We start from the raw sequence: 13,296 nt of genomic DNA, 5'->3' as shown, positions 1-13,296 counted from the left end.
CTGGAGTCCAAACTATAATAATGGTGTCGAACGCATCGAATCCGTTCAACGTCGATTGATACGGTACGCATTCCGCAACCTTCCCTGGAGAGATCCGCTACGACTTCCTCGCTACGAGAGCCGTTGTCAGCTGATCAGCTTAGAACCTCTGTGTATCCGAAGGGATGTATGCAGAGCATTAACCGTCGCCGATATTTTGCAAGGAAGAATAGAATGTGACACTCTTCTGCGGCAAATAAACATCAACGCACAACCCCGACAACTGCGGAGTAACCTAATGCTAAGACTTCCTTTTCGTCGCACAAACTATGGGCTGCGTAGTGCTCTCCATGGTTTGAAGCGTGTCTTCAATAGAGTGGCGTCGGTGTTTGATTTCTACTTGACACGAGATGTCCTCCGCCGGTTCTTCACATCATTTTTTACCGACCAGAACAATTGACGCACATAGACTATAGTTAATGTATTTGTGATTGTTTTGTATTTTAATCCTTGACAATGCTTTTAATGTTGTGATGTGATATTGTATTTATGTATATATTTTTTAATCCATCATTGGGGCTGTATCAAGTCTGTTGATGTAATAAATAATAAATAAATAAATAAATTCACCGAGTAGTAATATTGCCTTTCTCGCATTTAGCCAGGACATCAACCTAATCCAGCTTTCCACGCTCACCATTAGACTGGCCCAGATTACTATGGGGAGAAAAAAATGTTGTCGAATTCCACGGGGCACCCCAGAATTGTGTCTTTTGGTGAGAAAATCAATCTCTGAAAATTTCAGCTCAATCGCTTGTTGCATAAGCTGGCGCATTTGATTTGAAGTTTGTATGGGGATTTCAGCCAAAATGTATAGGAAAATACACCTCCGTCACTCATTCGATCTGGAAATTGGTTCTGATTGCTCGATTGACCTCAGAATTGCAAAAGCGGCAGTTGGTATGCTACAGAACAATTTCACAGAACATTGCATGATGATTAAATAAACTTTTGTATAATTTTCGGCTGAATTATTAGGAGCTGATTTGTGTATTTTTGGGTTTTTTGATCGAATCGCATCAGCCGAAACCCATATAAAAGTTCATTTAATCATCATACAATGTTCTGTGAAATTGTTCTGTAGCATACCAACTGCCGTTTTTGCAATTCTGAGGTCAATCGAGCAATCAGAACCAATTTCCAGATCGAATGAGTGACGGAGATGTATTTTCCTATACATTTTGGCTGAACTCCCCATACAAATTTCAAATCAAATGCGCCAGCTTATGCAAAAATCGATTGAGCTGAAATTTTCAGAGATTGATTTTCTCACCCAAAGACACAATCCTGGGGTGCCCGTGGAATTAGACAACTTTTGTTTCCTGGGCCAGTCTACTCACCATAATGACGGATCCCATAAAAAATTGACATTAACTGCTTCCCGACACTGAACTGAAATTTTTATCCTAGCAAACATTGATGTTCTCCGTTGCCAGTAACAGTCAATGTGTTGTTTGTTTTCCATCAACAAAAATGCTTCAGGGGAATTTGAAGCTTTTTGTGATCATTATTTTTTCAAGTTTAATTTTATTTTTACTCTATTTCAGATACTCTTATTGTTATTCGCCGTATATTTCACAAGTCTTATAGACGAGCATCAGATTTTCATCATGGTTGACTCTTGATTTTGATTGGCGATGTCTCTGAAATTCGAAGCGAAAGTGAAAATTTCATCAACCCTAATGGATATGTGTTGTACATTTTACTCGAAGTCTACTGGCTATCATTTTATTCCTGGTGTTAAGGAAGTGTTCGTTGCAAATGATTGATTTTTATAGGTCTCATCGACCACATGCAAGCGATAACTTGTGCACAATAATGGATTTCGTACAGCATGAAGTACACCAAATTAAGAATACTGTAAAAGATAACGAAGTGTGTTTGAATATTGGAAATCAATTTCAATATATCAATACGAAAATTGCTCAAATATAAAAAAAATGCCGTCACACTTTGAATGACTTTAAATATACCTCAAAAGTCGATATATACAAATTCGAGAACCAAAAAAATTAGAACCTTGGATTCTCAATCCTTCACGATTCCGTAGCGGAAAGCAGACCCGGTCTCTGATCGGCGGATAAGAAGCGATTACCATGCAGAGTAGGTTTAGCGTAGGCCTGCGTAGACTAAGAAAGTAAAACGAGTGTCGTAAAAGGTCGAATGATTGTAGCGAACGAAACCAGAGATTCCGAGTTTCCTGTGCTTCAGTGCGGTCATTTATTGTGTCCCGAACTAACTCTGACTCTGAGGTGTATTGTAGTCAGGGAGCATAAGGAAGGCTCACCACTGAGCAACCGGTAGTTACACTTTAAAGTGACAAGCAGATGGGATCAGCACCCCATCCGAAAGGACTTCAACGACAAGCAATCCGGAGATATCGCTTTTTCCACACATTTTTGTATCCTTCGCTTCAGTGATGGATACATGGATGAAAAATGAATAGCTTCACAATATCTGGAATAGAATATTAAATGATTAAAATGTGATGATAATATTTTAATCAATCGATACTTGTGCATATTTCGTTGTTGATGAAAAAATAACAAATTTCGAGTTGTCGTTGACGACGAATAACGTCAATGCATGCTTAGATGAAAATTTCAGTTCAGTGTCGGGAACTGTCAAACTTTTTATAGCATTCGCCATTATGGCGAGCGTGGAAAGCTGGATACAGACCCCATTCGATTTTGGCAACACGTTCGAAACATTTATGTTGCCAAAATCGAATCGTTTTTGTTTTCTCATGATACTTCAACATTTCTTCACTTTTTGTGACACTAGACACGCTGTGACCCTTTCTTATGCGAATTATGAAATCTAAACGTTCAAACTAAAAAAAATTATGTGGCTTTTATTAAGTTGTTTTTATTCGTTGGTTTCAGGGTCTAACCAATTTCTTTTACGAAAATTTCGATATTCGATATCATTTCATTATATTTCCGGAACCGTTTTCACCGGAAATGGCCATATCTCTGAGTATTCGTGACGAATTCTTGATCCGCAGCCAGCAGTGGTCAGCAAATGAGTGCTAGTTTCTGGGTGAAGCATGAAAAATGATGGAAGTAAACGTCATATAAAATGACAAGCGAAGAAAAAAAATGCATTTTGAACAAACCCTCGAAAAATCCGGAACATCTCGTATTTGGAGATGTTTTTGGTTTCAAATTTATTTGTTGTCAACATTTAGACATAAACATAGATGGCTATGTTTGACATGACTTCAGTTATGTTTTGAAAACAAATACCTCGCCATATTACGCAATTCTGTCTCTGTCTTCGGCAAATATGGACAAGGACATCACTGCTAGTCTCTTTTGTTGCTTGCTTTTTTTTTGCATATTGTCAGCGACAACCACACTCCTTGTTCTGGGGTGATTGTAGCTATTGGATCAATGTTGAACTAGCACCAATCACGAAGCCAAAAATGTGTTTGCCAAGCCTACCTACCAGTTCTTACTTGATTTCCATTTATCGAAACCCAAACTGCATCCGTTTTTCCACCGCTTGAGCACGTGTAACAAAACAAACGGTTCGGCAGAATCCTTTGATCATCAGGACTGGCTTTACTCCCACTTTTACCGACAATCAGAGGGAATTAGCATTTCATCATTTCGTAATGACTGGCTAATGCGTAGGATGAGCGGCGGGGCTTTGATGTATGAAACATTGTTGGTGTGCAGCCAGAAACCCACGCACGTACCCCCACACACACACAATGCATCCATGGCACCATTGCAGAGAGAATATCAGTCATGGAAATGTCGGCTGTTCCGGCATTCCTAAACGATCTCAAAGCTGCTTTGCTTTACAATCAGGGCGAAGTGATATTAATCATCACAGGGCATGGGAAAACAACATAATTAATTATCCTACAAAACATGCACGATTACAAATTCCATACTTAGTCAGCAGAATAGGTACCATTCTACCGATTTGCTGGTAGGCATCCTACCGATTATGTCGCATCGCTTTGTGAGCTTTGAGATTCTACAATTATGTCGCCAACGAATGCGTAGGTTCCTCTGGTTGCGTTCACCGGTGTCAACGTTTCACATATCGTGAGGCCTACCTTCATATACAGTAGGGAAGCAACATACATATTCTAATGGATTTCAAAAGCGAACAGAGTCTACACACAAAGGTAGCAATTCATCACTGATGCGAGATATGCTAGTTAACTGTTATGGCGTATCATTGATTATTTAGAGCGCAGAATCGCGACACAGCAGTAATGAAATCCTTTATTTGCAAATTTATTCCTGCTCTTCTTGACCTAACAATAGAATATTTCTCGGTAATGAATAGGATTCCCAGAACGATAATGCATGATTTGGTAACGTTTACTTATTAATCGATTATGACTTTATGAAGGCTCCAATCGATTCGACTCATCCCTAGTAACAGCGACAGATTTATCAAAGTTTTATAGCATACTTGTAAAATAATCGCTGTCTCTAAAGAATGACTAACTGACTTACTGCAATTTATAAAACTACAATTGCATTTTTAAATTAGATTGTCGTACTGTGGAATTTGAATTCAATATTTCATTAGAGAGTGTGGAGATTTCAACCGAACACATATTCTCTGTCAGAAATGATTTTAGAGAGGTTTTCATGGGCATTGTGAAGAAGGGAAAGGATTAGTATACAGAAAACGTAGAATCTAGTATAACTTCTAAAGTCTAACTTCAGTATAACATCCTTGGCCTACCAAATGTGGAACTCTTTCCTTAGGAAATAGCTTTCCACGTTTAGCATAATGGCGGATGCTTTAAATTTTTTTGACAAGAACTGTTGCCAGACACTAAACTGAAATTTTCGTCCTAGCAAACGTTGATGTACCCGTTATCAACGATGCCCAATGATTTGTCGTTTGGGCAAGATTTCCAATCCACTAAATTTGTTTAATTCATTTATTTAGTTTACATTTACAAACAGATAACACTGAATCAACAATTTGACGCCACAATACACGGTTCTAGGCCGCATCTCTCCATCCTCGAATGCGCCCCACACTCGCCAAGTCTGCCCACCTCGCTCGCTACGCTCCACTCCGTGTCGTACCCGCCGGATCGAAAGCGAACACCATCTTTGCGGGGTTGCTGTCCGGCATTCTTGCAACATGCCCTGCCCATCGCACCCTTCCGGCTTTAGCTACCTTCTGGAAACTGGGTTCGCCGTAGAGCTGGGCGAGCTCGTGGTTCATTCTTCGCCGCCACACACCGTCTTCTTGCACACCGCCAAAGATGGTCTGAAGCACCCGTTTTTCGAATACTACGAGTGCTTGCAAGTCCTCCTCGAACATGGTTCAAGTTTCATGTCCGTAGAGGAGTCCAGTCTTTTGAGCGTTTTGAAAATGACACATTTGGTGTGGTGGCGAATCTTTTTTGACCGCAGTTTCTTCTGGAGCCCGTAGTAGGCCCAACTTCCATAAATGATGCGCTTTCGTATTTCACGACCAACATTATTATCAGCCGTTAGCAAGGATTCAAGATCGGCGTAAAAAGGAAGTATCCCCGTCTATCATAACTCTGCTTCTCAGACAGGTCCTGTCGCGCTTGATTCCGCCCACAAGCATGTACTTTGTCTTCGATGCATTCACCACCAGTTCAACTTTTGTTGTTTCACGTTTCAGGCGGGTGTACAGTTCTGCCAACTTTGCAAATGTTTGGCCGACAATGTCCATGCCACCCGCGAAACAAATAAATTGACTGGATCTGTTGAAAATCGTACCCTGGCAGTTACACACGGCATTCCACATGAAGCCTTCTAGCGCAATGTTGAACAACAGGCACGAAAGTCCATCACCTTGTCTTAGGCGCGATTCGAACGAACTGGAGTGTTCGCCCGAATTCTGCACACTATCCACCGTTGCTTTGATCAGTCTGGTAAGCTTCCCAGGAGGCTGTGTTCTCGTCCATAATTTTCCATAGCTCTACGCGATCTATACTGTCGTATGCCGCCTTGAAATCAATAAACAGATGGTGCGTTGGGACCTGGTATTCACGGCATTTTTTGAAGGATTCGCCGTACAGTAAAGATCTGGTCCGTTGTCGAGCGGCCGTCAACGAAGCCGGCTTGATAACTTCCCACGAACTCATTCATTAATGGTGACAGACGACGGAAGATGATCTGGGATATCACCTTGTAGGCGGCATCAAGGATGGTGATCGCTCGTAAGTTCTCACACTCCAACTTGTCGCCTTTCTTGTAGATGGGGCATATAACCCCTTCCACTCCTCCGGTAGCTGTACAGTTTGCCAGATTCTGACTATCACTTTGTGCAGGCAAGTGGCCAGCTTTTCCGGGCCCATCTTGATAAGCTCAGCTCCGATACCATCCTTACCAGCTGCTTTATTGGTTTTTGGTTGTTGGACGGCATCCTGCCTGAACTTTCAGTGCCATTCAAATGTTCCTCGTAGTGCTGCTTCCACCTTTCGATCACCACACGTTCGTCCGTCAAGATGCTCACATCCTTATCCCTGCATATTGCGGCTCGCGGCACGAAGATTTTGTGGGATGCATTGAGCTTCTGATGGAACTTGCGTGTTTCTTGAAAATGGCACAGCTGCTCCATCTCTCGTACTCCGCTTCTTCCAGGCGGTGTTTCTTCTCCTGAAAAAGGCGGGTCTGCTGTCTCCGCTTCCGTCTATAACGTTCCACGTTCTGCCGGGTACCGTGCTGCAGCGCGACCACCCGCGCTGCGTCCTTCTTCTCCAGAATCTGTCTGCACTCTTCGTCGAACCAATCGTTCCGTCGCCTTCGTCCCATATACCGGACGTTGTTCTCCGCTGCGTCGTTAATGGCTGCTTTAACTGTATTCCAGCAGTCCTCAAGAGGGGCCCCATCGAGCTCACCTTCTTCCGGCAACGCTGCCTCGAAATGCTGCGCGTATCCAGTGGCGACATCAGGTTGCTTTAGTCGCTCTAGGTCGTACCGCAGCGGTCGTCGGTACCGAAAATTGTTGATGACGGATAGTTTTGGGTGCAGTTTAACCATCACCAGATAGTGATCAGTGGTCTATAATTTCGGAGAAGTGCTGTCCATCAATCAGAACGTGGTTGATTTGTGATTATGTCTGCAGTGGTGATCTCCAGGTGTACCGATACGGAAGGCTGTGTTGGAAGTAGGTGCTGCGAATGGCCATATTCTTGGAGGCGGCGAAATCAATTAGTCGTAGGCCGTTTTCGTTCGTCAGCCGGTGAGCGCTGAACTTTCCAATAGTCGGTCTAAACTCCTCCTCTTGGCCAACCTGATCGTTCAAATCTCCTATGATGATTTTTATGTCATGGCTTGGATAGCTGTTTCTTTCGTGAGTCTCGTTTCGACCGTCTTCCAATGCGGTTGGTTTTTGCGCTCTACTTTTGTGCGGAGATTCGCCTAAAAGTAGAACAATAGAACCAGTGCAGTGACCGCGGTCGAAACAAATGTGTAGTGTATAAAAAAGTGCTGCTGATCCTGAAGACGTGCGCATGTTCGTGCTTGCTAGGGCTGATCGATTGTTATCAAGGGCAATTCCCTTTCTTGACGATGAGACGATTTCTCATGTTGAAAAAATGCTCACCAACATTGAGCGCGGGGTGATCAATGCCACCAACTACAGCAGAACATATGGAGCAGAATTGAAAAATAAGCTCTCAGCACTTTTGGACACACCTCCCTCGGACCTCATAGTGGAAAGGCGGTTAAGTCAGCAACAACAGCAGAAAACAACAACAAACTCAATTGGCATTATTCCACAATTAATTAATGATCTCAGAAGCGACCTGGTGCCATCGTCCCTAGTTTTCAATGAATATAGAAAACTGGATGAATTATTGGATGATGAATTATATATTCTGCTGCTGTTTCCAACTTTAGGAACAGAGCTGAAATAAATGCCCCTCCTTTACACAACACATTGGCAGACGAGCTATTTGACCTTTCGATAACTGTGCTGGCTCCTCATCAACAAGAACAGCAACAACAACACTTAACAGAGCAGCAAAAGACTATCTATGTCCCAGAACATCAGCAACAAAATCAACAGTCGCAGCAAGACGTTGCTGGGGCTCACAATCCACAATCTCCACTTGACATCAACGCAAAACAGCACCAACCAAACCCATCTCCTGCCAGGCAGAAAATTGCGCGTGATGCCATTGTCGAGCTTTTCGCTGAGCGCGTCGCAAAAATGGTGAAACTAACTGCCGAAGCGCAAGTCAAGGGAAGTTGTTTTAGACATCAAATGTAGCTGGAGCCCAGACTGAAAAAAAACTGTTAAAATATCGGCAGCATGAAATTTCCAGAAACACCTTTACCAATAAAAAGGCCAATAGAAGCAAAAACAACGTCACAACTCCTCACAACAAGAATAACAACAAACCTACAGACAAACAGATACTCGTAATGGCAAAGCATCAATTTTCCGGACCCCCAGCATCTACAGTCCACCCAATTGCAGCTCTTTCTGCTCCTGCTGCAAAATCGTTCATCAATTTCAAAAAAGCCAAAAAAACTAAACCCACACCACACAACCAACACCAAATATCGGAAATCTGCAAAGCCTTCAACAACAGCACCAGCAACAATAACATCAACAACAACAGGAAATACAACTACCGAATCCTGACAGCCAATTTGAGTTAGATCCGATGAGACCACCCATCGTCCGTCTTACTCAGCAATCCACCGAAGGAGACGGCCGTTTACTTAAAGCCAGACTACGTGACCCGAGGATTATGAAGGTTGTCCTTTGGTTTTGGCATACATGAAGGACCAGTCTGGTAATGTATGCGTCGAGGTAATGACTCCATCAGGATGCTCCTTGCATCTGAAGGACTGCCGACGGCACCAGAACATCTGCATCAAATATTCAGCCAAGTTAATCAGGAATACGAAATTGGGCCAGCTGAAGCTGCAGCTGATCTACAGTCATACCGACAATACAGTCGCGATTCACTGGTTGGGCCATTGACCCAACTAACGAATTCGGTTTTTTAGTTGGGCCAACTGACAGCCATTTGAACACGTGTATTTCGACTTGAACATCACAAATGATGTCTAGTGACACCCATTCCCGTTTTTCGTGTTTACATTGAATTTTGACGTACGGTTGCTTTTTAGTTGGACCATTACCCAACCAGCGGAGGCACGGGTCGCCTGACACCTTGGGATTCGGGGTTAGGGACGCCATATTGTCAGCTTCAGTGTTGTACTGAGCCTGGCGATATGGCCTGATTTACACCGTTATGCACTACTTCCGAGCTGGGAGGGAGCTCTCGATACTACACATCTAATTAAATAAATACTTTCATCATGCAACAAGTAAATTTTCAACAAACAAAGACAATCAACGTAGACGCCACCTGAAAAGACCAAATTTTGTTTTGCGTGTTATTGTTGTTATATTGCCTTGGAAAATTTTCTTGCCGACAGTTTTGTTTTCGGCTCACACTGACAGCTAGATTTCGGCTCGGCTTGACATTCACATTTTTCGAATCTGTTTCTCCCTCCCAGCTTCCGAGTATCCATATCCCAACGTAACGGGAAGGCGAGTATGCGTGTGCTGCCGATGAAGTTGAGAAATTTACAGTTCCACGAACCAAGTTGCCAATCGCTAGTCCTTTTTTGTCGCAGTGGTCTTGGCCGATTGTTCCGGTCCGTACTCGTTTGTTGATTATTTGTTGCGTCAGGCTTTTTAAAGGCTAGCTTGCAGGGCCTGACACCAAACCCCCTACGTTTCCGGAGGATCATTTCTCCTTATTCCCGGTGGACCGGTGGTGCACAGTTTCACTTAGAATCCCTCGATGGCGCTCGGACGATGATCAGCCGCCCCTAACATAGGAACAGACGCTGTTGTGAACCGCTCCTAACATGGAGAACAAACGCTCAGGAAGATTTGCACCTCCGAAGAGGAGCAAACCCCCCCTTCCCTATCAGCATACGACCATAGTTCCCACCAGGGTGGATTACCCGATCTTCCCTAAGGTTGCTCGTATCTCGGCCAGTGCCACGAGGAGGTAGGGATAGGAGTTGCTGGGTAAAAGGCTAAGGACCGCGTGATGGGGTCTATTTTATTCCTTCAGGTACGCGAAGTACCAATAATGGTACGCTTTATCCAACATTTGTCGTGCCGTGTCACTACATCGTAGCTGTGTCTATTTACAGAGTGAATCGAGATCCAACGATGTCTTCCATTCCACAATAGGACAGCCAATTTTCGATTTGGGCGAGTAAAATGTGATGAATACACAGCTTATCACCTATATTTCTATAATCGGGATGGTTTTTGTTGTTTAGATTTTTTAGGAAAGGGAGGGGTGCATTCCAACGAATCTCTAAGACGCAGAGATTAATAAAGTCGCCAAACAGACTTAAAGGATGAGATGGTGTATTCAACGTATAAATATGACGCAATTTATATTGGTTCTGGTAGATTATAGAGTGGAGCTATAGATATGTGCAGTTAGTTCAAGCTTATTAAAGCGTAATTCTATTACAACATTCTTGCATTCGTGCTGTCTAACTGTGACGATTCTCCCCTACTCCAATATTAAATCGCATTCTGATCGTGTGACAATCACACAAAATTTGAAACGATCTACTTATGTACGACAGACTGACACGAGAACGATGTACTAAACCGTCCCTCCCTGCGTATCAATTGCTGTCTGATTCTTCTTTGTCAGTCTTGTTTGTGGTCGTCTATGAATTTACTTTAATTGCTCGCCCCGCATTACTCACAGCATGTGTTGTGTAGAAGTGTTTAAGTTTCTGTTCTGAGTCGCGTGTCAGTTTAATTTCAACCTTGATCGTGAGCTAATCGCTCGCGCTTGGTATTTTGTGACTGGGACGGGTTAAATAATTCTTATTTAAAATGTTGACATTTTTACTTCTTCCTCTAATATATGCTTCTGTTGTTTCTGGAGGTGAGTAATTTAATTAGTGCAAACAAAACAACCTTGTGTTTTACACATGTGGATTAAACTCTGTCTAGTTTGTAGGATATATCTTCAAAGTAATGCGACACACGATAAAGCCCCACTATTCCTGCAACAAAAGGGGTCATTATATACGCTATTGGAACCTCGTGGATCACATTTTCAACTGAAAAGTGGCGGGAACGTTGCCGTCGGATGCGCGGGCTCGAAAAATAAAATGTCTGAAAGTGTGTGGTACGAATTTACTTCTCAACGATGCATAAGTAATTTTATTTATTTTTCACAGTTGCTGAAACCCTTGCCAATGTGTCTTGTGTTGATAATCAAGAATTCCAATTCAAAGGTCGTCGTTTGCGGTATACCCATCTAAATTGTTCTGAATCAATAACAAGCTCAATCAAAGCTCAAAACCGACCTTGTGCTGCTGGTCTTGGGCGGTGGTACGATCTTGGATTCGAGGTGTTGGGAGCTCCATTTATAAAATATTTTCAATCTTGTTATAATCTTGATAAATCATCTGTCATCTATAGTGAACATGACCTGCTCGGAGCTTCGATAGAAAGTATTAACGATCTTTGTATTCAATTTCAAGTAATATTTCACACCTTTTTGTAGAGGCTCAAATCGGAAACGACAGACCTTCCTTCAAAGTTGGAGGGCTGAAGGTGAAAGCACGATTATCGACGGTTTACACCCAAAACTCGCAACGCTCTCGATTGACGAATTTACTTGGTTCCGAAGAACTCGCCGGGCAATACATCTCATCATCGTCATTTTTTGCCAAAGGCCATCTAACCCCAGACGGTGACGCCGTTTTGAATAGTTTGGCAGGTGCAACATACTACTATATTAACGTGGCGCCGGAGTGGCAGGTATGTTCTGGGTGAATCATGAATGACTCAATACTGACACTGGGGTGTTTGTGTTGCATTAAGATAATTTAAACATTGTGCACCAAGACCAGAGTTAAAGGCCAGTGTTGCTTCTTTAGAAAACTAAGCGGTAATACAGTTGCAACACCATCAAATGGCGGTTATTTTAGAAGTCGAACGTTAATCATAAAGTAAAATAGTAATGTTTGGACAATGTGATCGTATTGTTAACATCGTGTGAATCATCTATTTTCTGTATAATTTACTTCAACATCTCTTATTATGTTATGCAGACCATAAACACTGGCAATTGGGTGCGCATAGAGAACGCCGTCCGCAAGGCAGCAGCCCAGCTGAACGATACCGTGAAAGTATTCACCGGTGTGTACGACATGCTCACCCTCCCCGACGTCAACGGACGACCGGTTCCAATCACTCTCGCCGATGAAGGCCAGGTGGAGGCTCCAAAATGGCTTTGGAAGATTTTACATCATCCCGCTTCGAACTCGGCAATTGCATTCGCCACACTGAACAATCCATTCGCCGCAACTGGGGAGCAGCTGTGCACCAACATCTGCAATCAGCACGGGTGGGCCCAGCAGGAGTTCCAGGATTTACGACGAGGCTACACCATCTGTTGCACCGTACGGGATCTTCGCAAAGCGATTCCATTCATTCCGACAAAGGCAGATGCTGCCAACATTCTTCGATTTAATTAAATTGTTCTCTCCCGGTCCTGTTTTGGATTATTGGAAGGTGTTGCTCTCGAATGGGAAGCCGAAATGTTGGTAAATTAAACGAATAAACGGATGGACCCTTGCACAGCAAAAATATCGTTCATGCATTCGAGGGCATATGTACATACAGTTGGTTATTCAGGAGAGCAAAAATCAGCATACGAGAAAAAAGGTGCAAAAATGCGAAAATAAAATTCAATGAATATTCATCAGAAACTGTTCGGTTTCTACTTCTAGCAGTTGATACCTATTCCCTGTGGTCAGGCGATCTTGAAAGCACTTGTTAGAAATTGGATTATTCCACAGATATTTCTACCTCGCTTCTTTGAGTTGAAGTTAAACTTCCTTTTCGTTATACTTTCTGCATCGGAAAGCAAAAAAACCCAGATTATTCTATCTAGCAGTGTTTGTACCTTTTACAATTAATTATCTCTGTTATTGCCTAATATAAAATTGTTTTTTTTTTCTGAGCAAAAAAACCATTGCTTTGCGAATTTTGATGCTTATACATATTTAGTTCTCCACTTATCGTAGATGGAGTGGTGTCTAGTAAGATATTATATAATTTTATAAACACTTAGTCATAACTAAGGCACAGTACATAGACAGAATGACTAAGAGGCACTGTTCAATAAAACAGTGTACATGGTCACGGTTTACCCCTTGGGAATGCATGTCTTATCATCATGTCATTTGCTCGCGATGGGGTTATGCCGATGAA

General features: G+C 42.6%; 1 protein-coding gene across 2 annotated transcripts; it reads left to right on the top strand.

The window, feature by feature from the left end:
• Window positions 1-10,783: 10,783 nt before the first annotated feature.
• Window positions 10,784-12,792, top strand: LOC134215764 (uncharacterized). Of its 2 annotated transcripts, none has more exons than XM_062694885.1 (5): window positions 10,784-10,954; window positions 11,023-11,193; window positions 11,253-11,528; window positions 11,582-11,838; window positions 12,132-12,792. In XM_062694885.1, exons 1-5 carry the CDS (start codon window positions 10,903-10,905, stop codon window positions 12,555-12,557), a joined length of 1,182 nt encoding a protein of 393 aa, XP_062550869.1. In that variant the 5' UTR covers window positions 10,784-10,902; the 3' UTR covers window positions 12,558-12,792. The 2 variants fall into 2 exon arrangements, with proteins under 2 accessions (XP_062550869.1, XP_062550870.1); XM_062694886.1 differs by having other exon boundaries at window positions 10,805-10,954; window positions 11,030-11,193.
• The last annotated feature ends 504 nt before the right edge of the window (window positions 12,793-13,296 follow it).

Source organism: Armigeres subalbatus, chromosome 2 (genome assembly GCF_024139115.2).
Source record: "Armigeres subalbatus isolate Guangzhou_Male chromosome 2, GZ_Asu_2, whole genome shotgun sequence".
NCBI lineage: Eukaryota > Metazoa > Arthropoda > Insecta > Diptera > Culicidae > Armigeres > Armigeres subalbatus.
This window is presented reverse-complemented; position numbering and strand designations above follow the sequence as displayed.

Bases quoted from the DNA above. Each gene is read 5' to 3' on its own strand.
- LOC134215764 (XM_062694885.1), top strand. From the start codon at position 10,903: ATGTTGACATTTTTACTTCTTCCTCTAATATATGCTTCTGTTGTTTCT. The intron at 11,194-11,252 runs GTGTGTGGTACG...TATTTTTCACAG, and splicing joins GAAAAATAAAATGTCTGAAA to TTGCTGAAACCCTTGCCAAT. The intron at 11,839-12,131 runs GTATGTTCTGGG...TATGTTATGCAG, and splicing joins ACGTGGCGCCGGAGTGGCAG to ACCATAAACACTGGCAATTG.